At 40.1% G+C, this 22,976-nt stretch overlaps 1 protein-coding gene across 1 annotated transcript in view; it reads right to left on the bottom strand.

The window, feature by feature from the left end:
• The window catches only part of DLAT (dihydrolipoamide S-acetyltransferase), a 30,553-nt gene extending 9,994 nt beyond the window's left edge, over nucleotides 1-20,559 (bottom strand). Inside the window, exons 1-10 of the mRNA XM_055306738.1 lie at nucleotides 19,988-20,559; nucleotides 19,371-19,472; nucleotides 18,784-18,908; nucleotides 18,486-18,639; nucleotides 15,580-15,706; nucleotides 13,656-13,843; nucleotides 11,818-11,971; nucleotides 2,351-2,418; nucleotides 1,352-1,444; nucleotides 880-987 (exon numbers count right to left, since the gene is read on the bottom strand). Coding sequence (XP_055162713.1) covers nucleotides 880-987; nucleotides 1,352-1,444; nucleotides 2,351-2,418; nucleotides 11,818-11,971; nucleotides 13,656-13,843; nucleotides 15,580-15,706; nucleotides 18,486-18,639; nucleotides 18,784-18,908; nucleotides 19,371-19,472; nucleotides 19,988-20,266 — 1,398 coding nt within the window. The 5' untranslated portion in view covers nucleotides 20,267-20,559. The remainder of the gene's footprint in view (nucleotides 1-879; nucleotides 988-1,351; nucleotides 1,445-2,350; nucleotides 2,419-11,817; nucleotides 11,972-13,655; nucleotides 13,844-15,579; nucleotides 15,707-18,485; nucleotides 18,640-18,783; nucleotides 18,909-19,370; nucleotides 19,473-19,987) is intronic.
• Between the last annotated feature and the right edge of the window lie 2,417 nt (nucleotides 20,560-22,976).

Raw genomic sequence — 22,976 nt, 5'->3', positions numbered from 1 at the left:
GAACTATCTTCAACTTCTTTGCCAATGCAAACCCTTCCTATTCTCCATAGCTTAATCAAGTTTTTCCCACACCACTGTGAATTCCCCAACTACTTTTATTGGTGTCCTCCTTCTCTGAATTCCTAGAACACTTAACCTATACAGTGTAATTTAGCAGTCAAGGGGCATTACCATAAAGAAATTGACCTACCAACGGTTATTTTTACTTTAATAAAAATTGCCTCTTCTGTTTTTCACATGCATTATCTCCATTAGATTAAAAACTTAAGCTCATGGAGGACTATGACTTATGCTGTATTCCTAAAAGTGCCTCATGCTAAGCATAAGGAGGTAGTTGGTACTTAACTGTAAACAGAGTAAACATACTGTTTCTAAAACAAAACAAAACAAAACAAAAACATACTGTTTCTTATCTAGCCTCATAGAATCATAGTGAGATTGTGCTAGGCTAAAATGGATCTGTGGCAAAATCAACTTTAAATGAGAAATTTTAATCAAGGGTTAGAAAACAAAAATTCTCCAAGATATTCTCTCAGCAAGTTAAAATTAAGAAGACACCTGGGATGCCTGGGCGGCTTAGTCAAGAGTCTGGCTCTTGATTTTGGCTCAGGTCATGATTTCAGAGTTGGAATCTGATCCAGCTCTGAGTCAGGCTCCGCTCTGGGTATGGAGCCTGCTTGAGATTCTCTCTCCCTCGCCCTTGGCCCCTCCCCACCCACCAGTCTCCCACTCTTTAAAATAAATAAATAAATTTAGTAAGAGGACACCATTTTCCATCATCAACATACCGTCACAAAAAATACAGGTAAAAATGTAAATGTTTAGTGGGGAAAAACAAGAATTTTAGAATTTCAGAGTTGGAATTTCCAAACCTCTTACCTTATTAAGTTCTTTCCGTACCAACAAAACTTCTCCCATATTTACATCAATGGAAAGATAATAATGAGGTATGGTTTGCTTAGACTGCATTAATCTCTGTGCAATAACCTGAAATCAAAGAGATTAAAACATCACTTATCTTAAGCTGAGGTGAGATTTTACCTAATGCAGGGCTCTGTTTGCCTCTTTACCCTGTTCCCTGGTAATGGCTACCTCAAGCATTACCAGAACTAGAATACGGAATTGGAATATGCACCAAAACCTGGACTCCGTCTAGTAGTATCTATCAGAGCAATGTTTGTTTATCCCAAGTATTTATTTGGCCAAGCCAAACATCTACAACCAATCATCCAAATATCCCAAATAAAAAGTCTCTGGTAGTGTTTCAAACTGTGGATGCAACTGAACAATCAGAGTAAAAATGCCCCCTACAGCTTTGGCTGCAGCTAAATATTTAGGATAATATTCCTACCCGACGAATGTTGCTGATTGGAACGTCCGTGAAGACCCCTGAAGGAACGGGTGCCACTCCTGGAACCGCAGCAGGCACAGCAGCTGCTGGAGCCTATGAGGAGGTACAGAAGCTCTTAGTACCTGTGGCTCAATCTCAGCATATGCAACAGGCAGAAGCTAGTGACTCTTAACAGATGGCAAAGTAAAAATTAAAAGGCTTATAGAAAATAGCTATTTCTAATTCAAGGGAGCAAAAGAGACTCAGATTTGTACTGTGCTTATATAAGAAGTCTGTTTTTAATTTTTATACTTAATTTAAGTATCATTTTCTTTGTTCAGAGAAATGATTAGTTAAAATAACCAACTAGTTAAAATATTTTAACTAACGATTAGTTAAAATAATTTTGTATTTGCAAAATTACCTTCAAGAAAAGCAATCAATGCATTCTTAAGATTAGAAATAAGCATAAAAAGGTAATTCACTTTTCTGAACAGTGTTAAGAAAAAACGATAAACCGTTCATTTTAAAGCAAACATCTAAATAATTAAACCATTTTACTTACTTTTAGCTAATTATCTTAACACTTTAACCAACTGCATGACAGTTGGTTGGCTATATGGATTTAATTCCTGTGTGGAATAATTAAGTACATAAAACTCAAACTCTAGTCAACCAACTTATAAGCATGCACTTAAAAATAGGACCTGAAAAAATAATAAATAAAAATAGGATCTGAATAAGAAGAGGATTTGTTAAGAAAAATTTAGTACCACCATTGAAAAAAGAAACTGGAATGCATGTCAGTGTAGCATATCATCTTTCCTTTTATGTGCTGAATGACAGCACATTCATATCTACTGCTAGCCAGTGAAATTAGACAAAAAAAACCCCCACAATTCTGGTTAAGCTATTCCATTCATAAGTAATGTACGAAAGGGTTTAGTAGGCTGCACAGAATATTTTGCAGGGACAAACTGCCAAGAACTAAACAAAACAAAAATGCTAAGTGTAACTCACAGGAGCAGCTTTAGTAGGCACAAAAGAGTCAACATCCTTCTTGATGATTCTGCCTTCTGGTCCCGTCCCTGGAAGAGATGCATAAATATCACGTACGTGAGAGCAAACTTGTTTGTTCCTCCAGGAGACTGACACCATGATCTGGGAAGTGCAAGTTACTAAGGGTTCTCTACCAAAGACCCTCTGAAGGGGTTCACTGCCTTACTCCTGTACCTTAATGTTTTTGGCAGCTTTTACCAATTATTAATTATCATTCACACAGAGTGCTCTCATTTGGTCTATAGTGGTTCTTTTAACTACAGCAAACACTCTGGTAAGTATTTAAGAGTTTTACGTACTTTCAAATTGGGAAATACTGGGATATGGATAAGCTCAGTACAATTTATGCCTCCCAAACAAGTCTAGCTTTCGCCTCTCCTAGTCAGCTCTGAAAACTCCTTTCTGAACCCTGAAATGGATCTCATCTGGGTTCTAGATTCATCTGATCATAAAGAATTCCCTTTGTACAAAGTCAACAGATATGACAATCGTTTCAGACATAATAGGCAAGTTAATTTTTTCACCCCAAAATAGCCCAAATAACTCTCAACTGTAATGATCTCATCTTCAGAATCACTCCTTCCTTGTGTGGTCTCCATCATTCTGAGCTTTCTCGTAGTGGCCAAGGTTCTAAACTGGCCTCTGTCACACACTGGGAATGAAGCGTGTACAATGTCACACACAAGGTAAGATCTTCAAATCTTCACACTACAGGCTTACTTTCATTTTCACTCAATTCTTTCCTCCTCCCATGCACAGCCAATCAGGTTTACCTTTAGATTCAAATAGATAATTCTGAACCTTAATTCTAAGATTTAAAATTTAGTTATTAAAATACCTTTTATACTGGCCCACTTCTAGAAAAAAATGGGTCATATTGATTCATCTTTCCCCAAGGCAGACTTTTAAAAGGAGTCTCGTTGTATGCAGTTCTTCCCAACTCTTTTCCTTCATTATAAAAACTGAGTTGGCTAGGACTGTGTTTATCCTCACTCGGAGCTCTAAAACAGAGGTAGTAGTATCCCTATTAAATACCTCTCCCTTTATAAGCAACAGAAACCATAACCTCCCCTTATCATCAAGGTGGATCTGGATACCACAGCCCCCCAAGAGGAGGGAACCTGCGGTATCCCCTGCCTTAGGCTGGGCTTTAGCCACCCACAGGAATTCACTCGAAATCTTTTACTTTTTTGCCTGTCTCCCGAAGAAGGCACAATAGGCCATCACAAAGCAATATGGTTTAAAGGGAAGAACACCAGACTAGGAGTAAAAAAATGTAGGGTTGTGGTCAAATATTCAGAAGACTAGAGTTACTTAATCTTTGCTGGTCTTGTCTCATCTGTAGGATAGAGATTTTTAACGATTTTATTCATCCATTCATGAGACACAGGCAGAGGGAGAAGCAGGCTCCACGCAGGGAACCTGATGAGGGGCTCGATCCCGGGACTCCAGGATCACGCCCTGGGCTGAAGGCAGGCACCAAACTGCTGAGTCACCCATGGATACCCGGATAGAGATTATACCAGGCCCCGCTCAAAGGAAGACTGTGAGAATAAAATGAGACAGTGATGTGGAAGTGTTTTGCCTTAAATATGAAACATGAGTAGCTGTGAGACAAATCAAACTGAACATTTGGGTTTAAGCTTTCAAACATTCTCCCCAAATGATTACATTTTGGTCATATTTGCTAAGTCATCTGTCCCTCCAAGGAGGGCAGGGGTACTGGAGAATGAATTCAACAACTCATAGCCAAGGATTTAAATAACCATGCTTCTTACAAAAAAAACCTCCATAAAAATATAAAATAAACTCTTTAAGTTTGGAGCTTCTGGGTTGGGGAACACACATCAATGTGCTGAGAGGGTTGTACTCCCAGAGAGGGCATGGATGCTCTGCACACATTTCCCCAACAACCCCACTCCTTGCCCTATGTATGCATCTCTTCTGTTGACTGTTCCCATGTGGTATCCTTTACAACAAACTGGGTACTGGCACATACAGTGCTTTCCTTGGCTCTTTTACTTCTTAGCTAGGTTTATTCCTACATATCTGCTGGATTTGGGTGCAATTGTAAATGGGGCTAATTCCTTGATGTCTCTTTCTGCTGCATCATTATTAGTGTATAGAAATTTAACAGATTTCTGTATGTTGATATTGTATGCTGGGACTTTACTGAAATTGTGTTTCAGTTCTAGCAATATTTTAGTGGAGTCTTTTGAATTTTTTGTTTTTTTAAGATTTTATTTATTTATTCACGAGAGACACACAGAGAGAGGCAGAGACATAGGCAGAGGGAGAAGCAGGCTCCCTGCGGGGAGCGTGATGCGGTACTTGATCCCAGGACCCCAGCATCATGCCCTGAGCTGAAGGCAGACACTCAACTGCTGAGCCACCCAGGCGTCCCATGAGTTTTATATATACAAGATCACATCATCTGCAAATAGCGGCAGTTTTACTTCTTCCTTGCCAATTTCTTTTTGTTGTCTGATGCTGAGGCTAGGACTTCAGTGGAAGACTGGACACTCTGTCTTGTTCCTGACCACAGAGAAAAAGCTCTCAGTTGTTCCCCACTGAGGATGACATTAGCTGTGGATTTTTCATAGACGGACTTTATGATGTTGAGTTATGTTTCCTCTATCTCCACGTCTTTGAGGGGTTTTATCATGAATGGATTTTTGTACTTTTGCCAAATGCTTTTTCTCCATCTATCGAAAGGACCATATAGTTCTCTTTCATTAATGTGGTGTATGGTGTTGGTTGACTTTTAAGTACTGAACCACCCTTGCAGCCCAGAAATAAATCCCATTTGATTGTGGTGAAGGATTCTTTGATTTTGGTATCTGGGTACTGCTGCCCTCACAGAATAAGTTTTGAAGTTTTCCTTCCATTTCTATTTTTCAAAAGAATAGTTTTGAGAATAACAGATATTAACTCTTCTTGAAATGTTTGGTAGAACTCCCCTGTGAAGCCATCTGGCTCTGGATCTTTGTTGAGGAAATTTTTGATTACTGATTCCATTTCTTTGCTGGTTATTGATCTGTTCAAGTTTTCCATTTCTTCCTGTTTCAGTGTTGGTAGTTTATAGGTTTCTAGGAATTTATCCATTTCTTCAGATTGTCCAATTTGTTGCCATAGTTATTCATAATATTCTTATAATCCTTTCTATTTCTGTGGTGCTGGTTATTTCTTCTCTCTCATTTGTGATTTATTTGGGTCCCTTTTCTTTTTTAGAAGTCTCGGTAAGGGTTTATCAATGTTATTATTTTTTTCAAAAAACAGCTTCTGATTTCATTGATCTGTCCTACAGTTTTTTTTAAATTTCTATATTGATATTTCTGCTATAATCTTTATAATATCCCTTCTTCTGCTGGGTTTAGGCATCATTTGTTCTTTTTCTAGATCCTTTCAGTATAAGGTTAGGTTGCTTGAGATTTTTCTTGCTTCTTGAGGTAGGCCTGTATTGCTATGTACTTCCTTCTTGGGGCTATTTTTGCTACAAACCCAAAGGTTTTGGACAGTCATTTTCATTTTTTTTTAAAGATCTTATTTATGAAAGAGAGAGAGAGAGAGAGGGAGAGAGAGAGAGAGAGAGGCAGAGACATAGGCAGGGGGAGAAGCAGGCTCCATGCAGGGAGCCCGATGTGGGACTCAAGGATCACGACCTGAGCCACCCAGGCATGCCTTCATTTTCATTTGTTTATGTGTTTAATTTCTTCTTTAATTTCCTGATTGACCCATTCATTCTTTAGTAGCATGTTGTTTCTTCATATATTTGTAGCATTTCCAAATATGTTCCTGTGGTTGATTGACTTCAAGTTTCACTGTGTTGTGGTCAGAAAATATGCATGGTTATGATCTGAATCTTTTCGTACTTATTAAGGCCTGATTTGTGACCTAGTATGTGATCTATTCTGGAGAATATCCCATGTGCATTTGAAAAAAACATATATTCTGCTGCTTTAGGATAAAATGTTCTGAATATATTTTAAGTCCATCTGGTCCACTGTGTCATTCAAAGCCATGGTTTCCTTGTTGATATTGTTTAGATGATTTCTCCATTGATGTAAGCAGGGTGTTAAAGTCCCCTACTATTATTGTATTATTATCAATGAGTTCCTTTATGTTTGTTATTGTTTTATATATATTTGGGTGCTCCAAAGATGAGAGCATAAATATTTACAATTAGATCTACTTATTGAATGGTCCCCTTTATTATGATATAGTGCCCTTCTTTATCTTGTTACAGTATCTGATATAAAATCTTGTTTGTCTGATATAACCCAATGTTACTCTGGTTTTCTTTTGACATCTATTTCCATGATAAATGTTTCTCATCCCCTCACTTTTTTTTTTTTGAAGAGTTAATTTATTTATTCATGAGACACACACACACACACACAAAGAGAGAGAGAGAGAAGCAGAGACACAGGCAGAAGGAGAAGCAGGCTCCATGCAGGGAGCCCGATGTGGGACTCAGTGCCGGGTCTCCAGGATCACACCCTGGGCTGAAGGCAGCGCTAAACTGCTGAGCCATCCGGGCTGTCCCTCTCAGTTTCATTTTCAAATATTTTTATTTTTACTTTTTAAGTAATCTACAAACCCAATGTGGAGCTCAAACCCACAACCTTGAGATCAAGGGTCACATGCTCCACTGATTGAGCCATATAGGTCACCATCCCCTCGCTTTCGATCTGTAGATGTCTTTTAGTCTAAAGTCTCTCGTAGGCAGCATATAAATGGGTCTTGTTTCTATCCATTCTGACACTCTATGTCTTTTGCTTGCAGCATTTAGTTCATTTACCTAAGAGTAATTATTGATACATGTCTAGTGCCATTTTATTACTTGTTTTGTTGTTTCTGGAGATTTTTCTCTGTTTCTCTCTTGTCTTTGTCACTTTTGGCCTTTCCTTCCTACTCGAAGAATCCCCTTCAATATTTCTTGCAGCTCTGGTTTAGTGGTCACAAATTCCTTTAGTTGTTTGTCTGGGAAGCTTGTGTGTGTTTTAAGTAGGCTTCACATACAATGTGGGACCCCATGTGGTGGGGCTTTTAAACTGACAATCCTGAGATACAGACCTGAGCGGAGTTCAAGACTCAGACATTTAAACAACTGAGCCATCCTGGCACCCCGTTTGGGAAACTCTTCATCTCCCCTTCTATTCTGAAGGATGGCCCTACTGGATAAAGTATTTGTGGCTATAGATTTTTCCCACTCAGCACAGTGAATATATCATGCCACTCTCTTCGGGCCTGCTAAGTTTCTGTGGAAAGTTCTGCAGCTAACCTTATGGGTCCTTCCCTTGTAAGTTAGGGATTTCTTTTGTCTTGCTGCTTTTAGGATTTTTCAAAATCACTATATTTTGCAAATTTAACTACAATGTGTTTTAGTGTTGGCCTGCTTTTCTTGATTTTGATGGGAATTTTCCATGCCTCCTGGATTTGGATTTCTATTTTGTTAACCAGACTAGGAAAGTTTTCACTTTTTATGTCCTCAAATCTTCTGTCCCTTTTTCTCTTCTTCTTCTTCTGGGACTCCTATGATATGAATGTAATTACGTTTGATTGAGTCACTGAGTTCCCTAAGTCTAATCTCACGATCCATCATTCTTTTGTTCAGCTTCATTATTTTCCATGATTCTATCTCCAAATCACTTACTCGTTCCTCTGCTTCTTCTCTCCTAGTGGTCATCATATCCAGCCATTTTCCAATCTTAGTTATTTCATTTTTCCTTTCTGCTTGATTTTTTTTTTTAACTCTTACTTCTGCAGTAAGGGTCTCCCTGATATTGTCCATGCTTTTCTCAAGCCCAGGAATATCCTTATGACTATTTTAAATTCTCCACCAGGCATATTACTTACATCTGTTTTGATCAGATCTTTAGCCATGACATTTTCTTGTTCTTTCTTTTGGGATGAATTCCTCGATCTTGCTATTTTGTCTAGGTCTCTGTTTTCTGTATGTTAGAAAATCCTATTATATTTCCTGCTCCAGAGAGTAATAGCTTTAAGAGGAGGTCACACAGTGGCCAGGATCTGGCACTTCAGGGAGTGTCTCTAGTGTGCTGTGTGCACCCTGCTGCTGTGTGTTGGCTGCTCTATCCGTCAGACAATCTTTGCCTGCAGTGGGCAGTGCCCTCAGGTCTCTATCCCAGCCAAGCCTGTGGACCTCTAACTCCAGTCCTTGAGCCCTGCTGGTTGCAAAAACTCATGAAAATCAGCCTCTCTCATTTTCCCAGCCAATGGCTTTTGGGAAGTGTTCTCCTTGTATGTATTCCTATGTGCTCCATTCTCTTGCCTCTCTTTACAACCAGGGCTCCCTCTCTTCTGCAGCATCCATGATCTGTTTCTCCTCAAAACGATGTCTACTCACTTCCTACCTTCCCTGATGCTGTCTCTTCTCTCCCTCTAGATGTTTGTTCTATCAGTCCTCGGGTTGATTTCCTGGGTATTCAGAATGATCTGACAGTTATCTAGCTGTGTTCAAGGGACGAGACAAGCTTAGGGTCCACCTACTTTACCACCATCTTAGCTCCTGCTCCTCCATAGGAAAGCTTTTAAAATGAGGTGTCCACAAAGCTGTTTCCATTTCTCTATCCACTTTCTACTTTTCAGCCTACCCAGACTGGCTTCCAACACATCTTTGTTTACCTTTGTTTTTTTTTTTTTGTTTTTTTAATTTTTATTTATTTATGATAGTCAGAGAGAGAGAGAGACAGAGAGAGGCAGAGACACAGGCAGAGGGAGAAGCAGGCTCCATGCACCGGGAGCCTGACGTGGGATTCGATCCTGGGTCTCCAGGATCGCGCCCTGGGCCAAAGGCAGGCGCTAAACCGCTGCGCCACCCAGGGATCCCACACACCTTTGTTTTGAAAGAACTGTTATCAAGTCCCCATGTACCATCTTTAAGTTCTGTTGATTCTGTCAAAAATGTATCTTGAAGCTGTCCATTTCTTTTCATTTCCAGTCTGACCATGCTTGTCTAAGTCACCACTGTCAGCTCTAACAACATCTTTAACAGGGACTTTGGGGTTCATTTAACCCATCTGCACAAAACAGCCAAAATGATCTTTTAAAAATACAAATCGTTTTATGTCACTTCTGTTTTAATCCGTTAGTGGCTTTCTGCTATGCTTTAAATAAAATTCAAATTCAACCATGACCTGTCAAATCCTTGTTCTTACCCCTCCCTATGTTTCTTTCCAACCTCACCCCATTAACACTGGCCTCCCTAATGTTCCTCAAACATGCCAAGCTCTCTTCCACTTCAGAGACCACTGTTTTACTGGTCTCCCTGTCCCCAGTTCTTCACACAGTTGGCTTACATCTGACTCCTTCTCATCTTTCAGGTAGGATCAAATGTCACCTCATCAGAAAGATCTTCTCCAACCACCATGTCTAACAGCAGTCAAGACTATACATATACTCATTTTGTCATTCAATGGTGTTGTCACTTGGGTTTATTCTCTCTTAGCATTTGGACCAACCTAGGTAATCACAAGTTATCTTCATTATCACAGCTAACACCTGTATATGTTTTATATATAGAGGCACTAACTTAATTTATCCTCACAACCTATAAGGCCTTATTTTTATATACAAATAAAGAAACTGAGACACAAAAGGTCAAACAGCTAGTGTACAAGAGAGCCGGGGTTCAAACCTGAGCATTCCAACTCCAGAGTCCATACTCCTGACTACTATGCTATACTTCCTTTCTGCTTTACTCTTTATTTTTGGTAATATAAACATCTGAGACTGAAATCTTTTTTTTTTTTTTAAAGATTTTATTTATTTATTAGAGAGAGAGAGAGAGAGAGAGAGAGAGAGAGAGAGAGAGAGAGGCACAGACACAGGCAGAGGGAGAAGCAGGCTCCATGCAGGGAGCCCAGACGTGGGACTCAATCCTGGGTCTCCAGGATCACGCCCTGGGCTGAAGGCAGCGCTAAACCATTAAGCCACCGGCACTACCCCCCTCCTTTTTAAAAGATTTTATTTATTTTTTAGAGAGAGAGAGAGAGAGAGAGAGAGAGAGAGAGAGAAATCTCATTTTTTTTCCTTCTCTTATGAACAAGTGTTGGATGCGCAGACTCCATGAATATTGGTATTTTAAATAATAGTAAATGAATCACCTAACAGGTTAGTTTCTTTTCTTCTTTTTTTTTTAGATTTTATTTATTTATTTACGAGAGACACACAGAGAGAGAGGCAGAGACATAGGCAGAGGGAGGAGAAGCAGGCTCCACGCAGGGAGCTCGATATGGGACTTGATCCTGGGACTCTGGAATCACACCCTGAGCCAAAGGCAGATGCTTAACTGCTGAGCCACCCAAGCATCCCAAGGCTGTAATACTTCTTGAACAAATAGATGACTGGCATCCCTAGATTAGAATTTCTATCTTTCTCAAATTTTATCTTTGGTACAGCAGCCAGTGTTGCTAAGTATCTCAAATAATCCTTCACGTCATAAATTCTTTGGATATAATTATTAACTCAGTCCCTCATCTCCTTACAATTTATTCCAACTTACATTGCTATCCCTAGTTCTAGTCACATATATATACAAAATGGCAATACACCAGTGCAATAACGTAAAGATGGAAAAAAGCAACTTCAAATATTTATAAGAACCCTCCGAGGTCCAAAAAATTTACAATATTCTATTTTTATTCTTTCGGGAGTGGCTTGCCTTCTAACCACAAAACAAAAGGCAGTAGATAGATGATAACCAGCACTGAGTACCCATAGCTGGACAACTGGGGAAATAACCAGTAACTAGATGCGAAATGAAACTTTACTACTGGGGATCCCTGAGTGGCTCAGCAGTTTTGTGCCTGCCTTCAGCCCGGCATGATCCTAGAGTTCCAGGATCAAGTCCCGCATCGGGCTCCCTGCAAGGAGCCAGCTTCTCCTTCTGCCTCTCGCTCTTTCTCTGTGTCTGTCATGAATAAATAAATAAAATCTTCAAAAAAAAAAAAATTAAAACTTTACTACTTAACTGTAAGGGAGATCCCTTAAGAGTATTTTTCATATCCCAAAAATGGTGAATTCTTACTTTATGAAATGTCATGTGGCAATTCAGGAACTAGCACATAGTAGTAGCCATCAAACAGGCTTCAGAATTAGTAATTTCCCCTTTTCTAAATAAGTAACCTCTTATCAGTAAGCTATACTTTATTTTTGGGGAGAAAAAAGACATGAATAAGACATTTTCCTTTGCCCTCAGGGAACTTCAGTTTTATATTAATTTTATTATTCAAAGTCATTTCAATTCACCCCAGGTTTATGTTTTATTTATGTTGTATACTGCTAAATTCAGTCAGCCTCACATTAACAGGTTTCTTATTATATAATCAAGTCTTAAAACTCAACCCTGCTGAACAAGCACATTATACTTTCACTAATAATTAAGTATTTCCAGACAAACTTACCTTTTACTTGTGTAAGGTCAATACCTTTCTCTGCTGCCAATTTCTTTGCAAGTGGGCTTGCAAACAATCTTCCCTTGGGTCCAGCAGGAGTAGCTGGGCGGGGGGCTGAAGGTGTAGGAGTGACAGGTTGGGGAGTTGGAGGAACAGGGGCCACCTTTTGAAAAAAGTTACATATTGTTAATTTACCACTGCAAAGACCAGTCTGAAAGATCAAGAGCTTACATTTTATTATGAAGTCAAAATAATTTTTTTCTCCCAAAGATCATAATGCACAGTTTTCCTGCTTAACCAACATAACACAGCCATATGAAGAGTAGTAACACTTTATGTTAAAGACAGAACCATGTTATCTTACTCCACGGTAACATGGAGACATGGAATTTCATACTGCTAACCAGTATGTAATATCCTTACAGACTTTATTCACTTTAATCTCTTGCTGTTTCCTTATTCTCTTACGTGGCTTTGTTTTTACTTAACTTCATTTCAAAATAAATTATGCTAGAATGTTCCATGTTGAAGTCACTACTCCTTGCCTACTCCCCACAAACGTGGGGAAGTCAGAAATCAAGTTTTTTTTTCCCTGAGAGAAATATGCATTTAGTCTAAAGCTCATATGAGTCTAACATCTACAAAAGCCTCGTCATAGTGTTGTCTAGGCCTAGAATACATACAAATACTTTTTAGATATATAATGTATCCTGTACAGCATACAACCAGGAGACTAGATTCTAAGCAAAACAAGCCATGTTATGTCAAGGTTCTAATGTACTATAGAAATAAGCTTGACCCACTATCATAAAGGAATACCAAAAGTACAAACAAGTTTGAATCATACATGCCCATTTACATACACATGTATTTTTTACAGTATTGTACTGTAAAATATTGTACTATAAAATAACCGTGAATGTATTTTGTCTCCCTTACAATTTTCTTAATGACATTTTCTCTAGTGTGCTTTAAAACTACGGTATATATAAAAAATAAATAAATAAATAAATAAATAAATAAATAAATATAAAATAAAGCAAAACTACGGTATACAATATATATCAGATACATATACTATACAAAATATGTGTTGACTATCTACATGGTCGGTAAAGCTTCCAGTCAACAGTAGGCTTTCTCAGTAGTTAAAATTGGGGGGAATACAAAGTCATACACAGATTTTCAAGGGCACGGAATTGGTGCTCCAGATCCATGTTGTTCATGAACAACTGTATACAGTAACTTCCATTTGCATGCATATCAACACCTCACGCAGAAAAAGAACATGTCACCTCAGCTTTGTTCTCTGCAGGACTCAAGACAGTAGGAAAAAAATAAGCTACAAGGATCCAACAACTATTAGGGGAATGGTGCACTGCCATATACCTTTCAGATCTCCACAGAGCTCACTATCTCTTTCTTCTTTTTTTTTTTTTTCTTTTAAAGCTCTAAAAAATTTTTTTAGGGGTGCCTAGGTGGCTCAGTCGGTTAAGCGTCTGCCTCAGCTCAGGTCATGATCCTGAGATTGAGCCTCGCATCAGGCTCCCTGCAGAGTAAAGAACCTGCTCTCCCTTTCCTTCTGCCTGCTGCTCCCCCTGCTTGTGCTCGCTCTCTGTCAAATAAATGAATAAAATCTAAAGTAATCTCTATACTCAACTTTGGGCTCAAATTCACAATCCTGAGATCAAGAGTTGCTGGCTGTACCAACTGAGCCAGCTGGGCACCCCAACCATCTTCTTTGTTAAGTCACAGAATCTAGAAGGAACCCAGAATATCATCCAATCTAATCCCTTAATTTAGAGATGAATACGTAAGTGTTTGCTCAATTCTAGAAGCATACCTACCGGGGGTGGGGTAGATGGTGGGGCTTGTGGTTTTAAATCAGTTACTTCAGTTGGCCTATAGTCAGCAAATGCTGGTATGTCTTCCTCTTTTTCTACAATGATACAAAGTGGGGTTCCTAGAGGGACATCTCTTGTGCCTTCAGGGATCAAGATTTTTGCCAGGTAACCCTCCTCCTGTACTTCAAAACCTGAAATAGAAAGAAAGACCATGATGGAACTTAAGAGACTCCACTATTCCACCAAACTCAAAGCACAGTTTTAAGTAAAAAAGCTCTTCTCCTTAAGTAGAAACTAGCTATGTAACCTTTTTTGTTATTTAATATCTCTGTGTCTCAGCTTCTTTAGCTACAAATGGGGATAACAATAATATCTATGTCACAGGTATGTTATAAAAATCATTATTTTCCAAGTACTTAGAAATAGTAACCTGGGACAAAGTAAATACTAAATAAATAGCTGTCAAATAAAACTATGAGATATTACAGACAGTAATTAGTTCTGAACATTTTCCTAAAAACATCTCTAAGGGAGACCACTATGCAGACCCACAAGACACCAAGACGGCATCAACCGTACCAATATGGCATCAATTGTACTGCTAAAAATCAGAACCATATGGATGTTAAATTAAGGGAGCTATTAGAATGGACAGTGATATGGGATTATGCCCTTAAAAGTATCTGTGGAGTTTTTCAAAGAGGTGATATTTGGTATTCAATTAAATATTTCAATGTGAAGAAATAGGGCATTATTAGGGTTTCTGTGGTGTTGACCGCTTACATTTTATACAGTGACTTCTTAGAAAGAACTCAAACATGAAGTGTTACAAAAGTAAAACTAAAAGACAACATTGCAAAGAACAATTTTTGCCTTGCATATCTTGGCTTTCTGTTGTGTTGTGTTGTGCCCCTCCCTGACAAATACATCTTTATCAATTAAGAATATCCAATAAAAGATATGTCAAAAAAAAAAAAGGACTCCAAGGCCACAAGACGGTTTAAAGAATTTGACCAAGGTAATGCTTCTCCAGTGACTAGAGTCTTTAGAATACCATCTCTAGAGCAATTCTGGTATTCAAATTGAAAGGTAAAGCAGATCTATTGTTACCAATGGGTTTTGTTTGTTTCCAACAAACAATCCTTTCTTACAATAAAATCTTTTGGGAGGAATACAATATGCAAAGAGATAAAAAGGTGAAGTTGGGGCAAGGGGTAAGGCGACTAGAGTCTGTTCATTATGTCTCCTTTGTACCAAGGTGCCATCAAGGTATTGTGGGGTTTGAAGAACACAATCTCAAAACCACCATTGCAGAGGATGCCCAGAATTGCCTACTGCATCTTTGGGGACTGGACAGCAAAGAAACAGATCTATCTACTAATCTCTAAATATTATAACAAATATAAGATTGTCTAGGTAGTCTTTGTTCTGAGCATAAAAATGAATCGGGAATATATGGAAATGCAGTATGATATGTGAACAGATATATATATATATATATACACACATACATCCTATCAGTCATTCTCAAACTATGAAAGCAATCCAAATCCTGGTTTCAGTTTTACCTCAGTCATTTTAAACTCTGTTATTTTCTTGCCTTGAAAGTAATTTTCTCCTAATTCTTCTTTTCTCCCCCTTGCCCAGTTTAAACAGCAGCAGTGCTGATATAGCTTAATAACATATTAAGACTCTACATAAAAATAATCTCTAGGTTGACATATCCTCGATTCATTAAGAGTGCAGTGTGGAACTGACAAACTCCACTAGGCACCCCTGCTGTCATGACATAGCCTCTTCCAGGAAATGAATCCCAAAAATTAAAATTTTTCATGTTATCACTCACTCATTATAGGATAGGACGGCAATCCTCTTCCCTCATTGGAAAACTCAGTGCCTCAACCATTAAGAGCTGAAGAAATCTCACCTATAGTGGCCTTGTCAGTCTCTATCTCTGCCAATAAATCTCCTTCACTTAGCTTCTCACCCACTTTTTTTTCCCATCTCTGAACTGTGCCCATGGTCATGGTAGGAGAGAGGGCAGGAAGAACCACCTGTAGAAACAAACACATATTATTGCTTAATCCTAGGAAGCTGTGGACACAACCGCACTGAGTTAAGCTTCAATAGTTGTAGGAATGATGGTGACTCTGACGATCCAAATCCCCATCTGTCTGATACTCCCATAACAGCCAAGAAGCAGTGCCTCAACAGTGCCCCACCAGCTGAATCAACCTCCAAACCTCAAGGTTTACAGTATTAGTGATGCTCTGGCCTCTTCTCTTCCACCAAAGTTAAAAGCAAGGGGTAAGTTAGGAAACAGTTCTTTCTAGATAGTCAAAATTAATTCTTCAATTATATATCTAAGCACAGAGCATCTTTTCATCTTTTTTATCACTTAGATTAAGCTAGAATTTTTCGTTTTCACAAAATGATCTTGGTCTAGACTATTCCATTAAAATTCTGCTGCGCTCTATACTAGCATCTATCTTTTCACTTAGAGGAACTGCATTTCTCCTAAACTTCCCAAATACCTTTCCAAGATAAGAAAAGAATATTATGAAAAATTATACACCATCAAATTGGACAGCCTAGAAGAAAGAGATAAATTACTAGAAACACAAACCTTCCAAAACTAAATCAGAGAAAAACTGAAAATTCGAACAGACTGATCATTAGCAATGAAATTCAATCAGTAATCACAAAACTCCCAACAAACAGAAGTCCAGGACCAGATGCTTCCCGGGTGAATTCTATCAAACATCTAAAGAATCAATACCTTTTCTGCTCAACTATTCCAAAATAATAAGGAAGAAAAGTTCCAAATTCATTCTATAAGGCCACTATTATACCCTGATACCTAAACCATCAAAAACAAACAAATAAACTACAGGCCATTATCTCTGATAAACATAGACGCAAAAATCCTTAACAAAATATTGGCAAACTGAATCCAACAATATATTTAAAAAATTTACCACAATCAAGGGGACTTACTCCAGGGATACAAGGGTGGCTCAATATTAACAAATCAATTTGTGTGATATATCACATTAATAAAAGAAAAGATAAAAACCATTATGATCATCTCAATAGATGAAATAAAAAGCATTCGATAAAGTTCAATATTCATTCATGATAAAAACTCAACAAAGTAGGCACAGAGGAAACATACTCAACATAATAAAGCCCTTATTCTTTTTTTTTAAAGATTTTATTTATTTATTAACGAGAAACACAGAGAGGCATAGACATAGAGGGAGAAGCAGGCTCCTCGCGGAGAGCCCAATGTGGGACTCCATCCCTGGACCGGGATATCATGCCCTGAGCCGAAGGCCGACACTCAACCGTTGAGCCACTGAGGCATCCTTAATAAAGGCCTACATGACAAACCTACAGCTAACATCATACTTAATGGTGAAAAACTGAGAGCTTTCCCTTTAAGATCAGAACAAGGTAAGGATGTCCATTCTCACTACTTTCATTCAACATAGTCTAGAAGTCCTAGTCACAAGCAATCAGACAAGAAAAAGAAAGAAAAGGCATCCAAATGAAGTCTTCCAAATTGGTAAGGAAGATGTAGAACTTTAACTATTTGCAGGAAAAATAAGCAAATAAAGGAAATGGTCACTTCCATCTCAAAATTTAAACATCAGATTGGCTGATCTCAATGAAACATTGCTTTGCTATTCATATGGCTTGTGTGTCCCCTGAATTTTGGTGCTTATCCAGTTATTATGGGCTTGCTTCTTACTTTTTTTTTTATATCTAATAGCAATAGGATCATGCCGAGAGAGAAATCACTTCAATTAATGTCTCAGGAAGGAAGGAAAAAGAAGAAAAACTTAGAATTCTAATTAGAAAATATTGCTTTAAAATGTTCTTCTTGTACAGACTTTGTCACCTACATCTACTTCTTAAAAAATCAGAGGAGCCAATAATCTCTATACAGTATCTTAAAAAACAACTAAGACACAACCATTAACACTTGCACACAAAGCCACAGACATAAAATGGAGAGAAATGAAGTATGTCTTATGTAGTGAGATAGACTTTACTGAATAGGATGAAATAAATGTGTGAACCAAACACCACACAAAACTTCACAAGTGGCTATTAATAACAGACCATGGAGAAGAACATTATGTCCAAAAAAGAAAATGATTCCTATACAGAAATTTCTACAAATAAACCAAGTGAAAGAAAAGTTTTAGTCTTAATCCTTTAGAAAAAGGCCAGCTGCTTTTTTACCCATTTCCAATGTCCAAAACACACAAATATACATGGGATAACCTTAATATCTAGTAAGCTGCTGTAGTTTCTTAGAAAGAGATTTCACAGAACCAACAGTGATCATATTTAATGCCTTCAGCTCTTCTGTAAATCTTACTTTCACACTTTATTGTCAGTTTCCTCATTTATTAATATTACGGAACTAGTTCACCCACTCTTAGAAAACGAACACCTAATGTCAAAGGAAAACATCAACTGGGGACTTTTATTCTATAGACAACACTTGAGGCCTACAAAACAATTTATTTATACGAGGAGTAGATATAAGTACAAATCATCCTCAAAATCTAATATAATATTCTTGAGTGAGAAATGCCAAGCATTATCCTATCTACCACACTGAGGTTGGAAAAGTTTAAAGGAGACTGTCCAAGCTCAAACAACTGACATAATGACTAAGAACAAAATTGTCAATTTTCATGTTTAAATCCCTATTCGCTTTCAAATGACAAGAGCTAGACATATTTAATGCCAATTTCCAGAATGAAAGATAATGAATAATAAACTTTCTAGAGCAAATACCCAGACAAGGAGCCTCACCTGCATGTGAGTGGGGTAGGAGCTACCAGGAGCCTGAGCGGGAGGTGTAGGTGGCAAACTAGGGGCAACAGGGGTTGGTGCTGCGGCTGCTTGTGGGGTAGGTGCTGCGGAGGAATCCAATGTGTAATTTTTAAAGGCTTCAATATCCTCAGGCCTATGGAAGAGAAAGAATGTGTAAGCACAGGAGATTGCAAAGCAGATTTAGCTCAGAAGCCTTTAACTCCTGCTCTCTTAATTCTGGGTCAAAACACTCCACACTAAGCACCCCAGTTCTGCAAATTACCAAGGTACTACTCACTTTTCAACTGTGATACAGATGATCGCTCCAACTGGAACATCTCTGGTACCTTCAGCAACAAGTATCTTTGCCATGTAACACTCCTCCAGGCTCTCAAATCCAACAGTGGCTTTATCGGTTTCAACCTTTTAACAGAAACCAGCAGCTTAAGCTTATGCCACCAGTGGGAAATTTATGAGACTGTGCCTAGAATCACACAGTTCAACAGTCATGTGAAGATAAAGCCTCTATTAATAGACCTGAAAGGAATTATTTTAAAAAAACCACCTTAGCTAAAAATCAGCCTGGCTAGCTGCTGGCAGGATTATCTAACCAGCCTTCTCTAACATCAAGTTGTTTAAAAAAAAAAAAAAAAAAAATCTAAGTTTCTTAAGCAACAGGGGTAGCTACCTATCAGGAAAACTAACAGTTAATTTAACTAAGCCAGTTCCTTCTCATTTCGATATTTTATTTTTATTAAGATTTTATTTATTCATGAGACAAAGAGAGAGGCAGAGACATAGGCAGAGGGAGAAGCAGGATCAACGCAGATCCTCGACCACAGAGCCACCCAGGAATCCCCATTTTCAATATTTTAAACAACTTACCTCTGCAATTAGTTCACCCTCATTGATTTTTTCCCCTTCTTTTTTTTCCCAACGGGCTATGGTGCCTGCCTGCATTGTGGGGGAAAGAGAGGGCAAAGGAACCTGGAGGAGAAAAAGGAGAAACACTAAATAAAAAAAAAAAAAAAAGCTAAGCTCTCTCTGTCTGGTTAAATGCTTCATTCAACTGTATTTATTGCAAAGAGCGCACGGAGTCCCCGGTCACACGCTTGGCACTGGGGATAGAAAGGGAGTTGTTGCCACCAGCACCAGAAGCTCTCCAGTGGCAAGGTTCCTGCTCCACGGTCCCGTGGGGCTGACAGAGCACCTAACTCAGCAGACATTCCACAAATAGCCTCAGGTTTGGAGCTCTGCTTTCAATGGAACAGATCAAGGGGCGGAAGGAAGCCCGGAACTCCTTTCCTTCAATGGAATAAAAAGATGAGCAGAGGTAAGTGAGCTCAAGAGCCAGAGCAGAGCTTGGTTTTGGAGAAGAGACAAATGATAGGTGCCGGGACGGGGACGGAAGATCCCGGAGTCCTCAGGAGGAGGATCCTGAAGCCAACAAGTCTGCCCTGAAGGACAAACGGGGTCCGGAGAAGGGCAGGTCCGGGGCTCACCTTCTGATGCGGGGGCAGGCTATAGCAGCGGCGGCCGGACGACCCCAGCAGCTGCAGCAGGAGGCGATTCCTCTGCGTCGCCCACGAGCTGAGGCTCCAGCTGCACAGTGCCCGGACCCCGCCGGACCCCGCAGTCCCACTACTGCAACGAGCCGGGGCCGCGCCAGCGCGCGAGCTCACGCGCGGAGCTCCCGGCTCCTCCCGCAGGGCCGCCCTCCGAACCGCGAATCCCGCCCTTGGGGCCGCATTCCGGGCCCGCCGAGCACAGACGCGCCACATAGCGCCAGCAGCCCCCACACCCCGAGACCAACGCCGTCTCCGGAGTGACCTCTCCGAGAGCAGGGCGCCGCTGCCGTCAGCCGCGCCGCGCCGCCGCACATTGTCGTAAAACGGGCTCCAAAGCTTCACCGCACCCCGCCCCAGGCCAGAAGGGGGTGGGACGTCCGTCGGCTCTCCCTCCCGCGAGGAGGGGAGAGGGTGGCCGGCGGAGCGCAGGGGAGGCGGCCGGGGAGCCGCGGCGGCCGGCGGCCGACGCTGGCGCAAGCCTGGGCGCGGAGAGGAGTGGAAGTTGGAGGGGTCCTAGGAAAGGCATCGCCGGGCGGGAAGGGCGCGGCCGAGAGGAGGGGCGGGGCCTGCGCGGTGGCGAGAGCCCTGCGGATGCGGGCCGAGTGGTCGGGGAGGTGGGCTGAGGGGAGTGGCCGAGCTCGGAGGAGCGCGGGAAGGCCGCGGAGGCCTAGGGCGGGGGCGGCGTCGGCCGGCGCGGGTGCCCGCCGGGTGTGGGGCCTCGCTCGGCGCCGCTTGTGGGTTCCCGAGGTTTAATTTCAGGTTTGTAGCATCCCCGGACGTCGGGGTGAAGCCGGGCTCCCCAGCCAGAGGGTGTGAAGGGCAGCCAAGCGGAAGACTCCTCCCCCCCACGGAGGTGTGCCCGAGCGGGACGAGGCACATGCCTTGTCGGAGGATGCACGTTTACAGGACAGATTGGCGGTTCTCATTTCCTGTCGAAAGCTTTGTTATGCTTGCGGTGACGTGCCCCAGGCTGACCCGTACGTAAGCCCTCGTGAGAGCAGGGATCAAGTCTCTGGTTCCTCGGTGTCTCCGCACGCTTTAGTCTATAGGATCCGGTAAATACTGGAGGTTAAGGGCGGTTCGTTTGAATTAATAAACGAGAAGTTACCGTCAGCCATTTGTTAGGTATACCCCTCTTGTGGGGTCATCATGCTATAATAAGCACAAAATACCTCATTTCTGACCTGAGGGTGACATTAGGAGGAAGCACGTGCAGTATTTTTATCTCCCAAGTCCCCAGTGTACAGATGGTCATAGGACACCAAGAACAGAAGAAATAGGAAAAACCAACGTGTCAAAACATGTTCAGTCTTGCTAGTCTTGAGACATTTGGAAAATCAAAACAGCCTCGAGGCACTATTTCATACCTATTAAAGTAGTAAACTTTAAAAAAGCAAAAACCCAGTATTCATGAGATTGCAGATTGAGTGGACCCAAAACAGTGGTGTTTTTGTTTTTTTTTTTTTTTTTTTTAGATGGCAGTGTAAGAAGTGGCAGACTGGGGGAAAATGTTTACATCTCTCCCCAAAATTCTATTCTAGTACCCCTTAAAGCATTCAGAACAAGGTTAAAGACCATTCTGGTGTCTTTATAGCAAAAAGAACTGGATAAACCTAACTCTCCAAAAATGAGGCAAGTTTAAGAAGTCACAGCTGCCTAACAAAGTAATATGTAGGCAATACAACTGAGAAAACTTCCAGATTAAATGGAAAGGCACATTTGAAATTCTAAGAGTAGAGCAATTATATTACAAGTATGTAAAGCAATTTAATGAATAACAACTGGAAGAATAATTGTGATCAGTGAGAGGGCTTATACTATAACTTTATAAATTACGAAAATGTTTCAACGATTTTGAATTGACCAGAGTATCTCACTACTTCCGATGTATTTGAGTTTGATAACTAATAAGTTAGCCTTTGGATGATACAATCTTCAGTTTTCTGTTCACTTCAGTAGGCTTGTGTAAACCTTGGTTGGCATTTTGAATATACTTTTGACAGGTGTAGCTAAATCACAGGAGGGCACAGGTCAGTCAGTCCAGGGTAGTAAGTTTACCCTAGAGGCAGGCTAGGAAATCTTAGGTTTCATCAAAACAGCCCTGAGAGAATGAACTGAACTCTCATAAACGGATTGGGTAACAATTTAAGGAAAAGGAAGGCTCAAGACTCTAAGGTTTGAAGTAGAGAGACTTGTAGAATGGTGACAACCAATAGAAAAAGAGTAGATGGGGGCAGCCCCGGTGGCGCAGCGGTTTGGCGCCACCTGCAGCCCAGGGTGTGATCTTAGAGACCCGGGATCGAGTCCCATGTCCGGCTCCCTGCGTGGAGCCTGCTTCTCCCTCTGCCTGTGTCTCTGCTCTCTCTCTCTCTCTCTCTCTCTGAATAAAATCTTAAAAAAGAAAAAGAGTAGATGGAAAGAGAAATTAGTGTATGACAAAAGATTCTGAGTTAAGCTCTTTACATATTTAATTTTAACATAATGACCCGCTTAAAATGGCTTGTTATTAATAGTTGAAAATTTGTAACTGCAAGTCAAGTGAAAGCCCAGGACTAAAAATGTAGATATATAAAACATTTAAATTGAAGTGATGAATGAAGCTGACCTAAGTTTTTAGAAAGGCAGCTTTCAAATGAATTTGGAAATTGTTTCTTTTAAATACACATTTCTGAAAGTCTGTCTAGTTCATGTTTCTTGCTTTTGCATTCAAGACTTTTGTCATACGGTTTGTACTCAGGCTCTTACTTGTTTGCATGTTTATACATAATTTCAAAAGTAGTGTTAAATCAATGAATTTTCTTTCACAATAATAATGTGTTTTGTGCTTATATTTGAAATGCCAATGGTAAAATATCTATAGCAATAAAGTAATCCTTATCTCTGCTCTCCAGGTAGTGAGTAAACAATGCTACCAGGGAGATCA

Source organism: Nyctereutes procyonoides, unplaced genomic scaffold (genome assembly GCF_905146905.1).
Source record: "Nyctereutes procyonoides isolate TBG_1078 unplaced genomic scaffold, NYPRO_anot_genome, whole genome shotgun sequence".
NCBI lineage: Eukaryota > Metazoa > Chordata > Mammalia > Carnivora > Canidae > Nyctereutes > Nyctereutes procyonoides.
The sequence above is the reverse complement of the archived record's forward strand: the minus strand, read 5'-3'. Positions and strand labels throughout refer to the sequence as shown.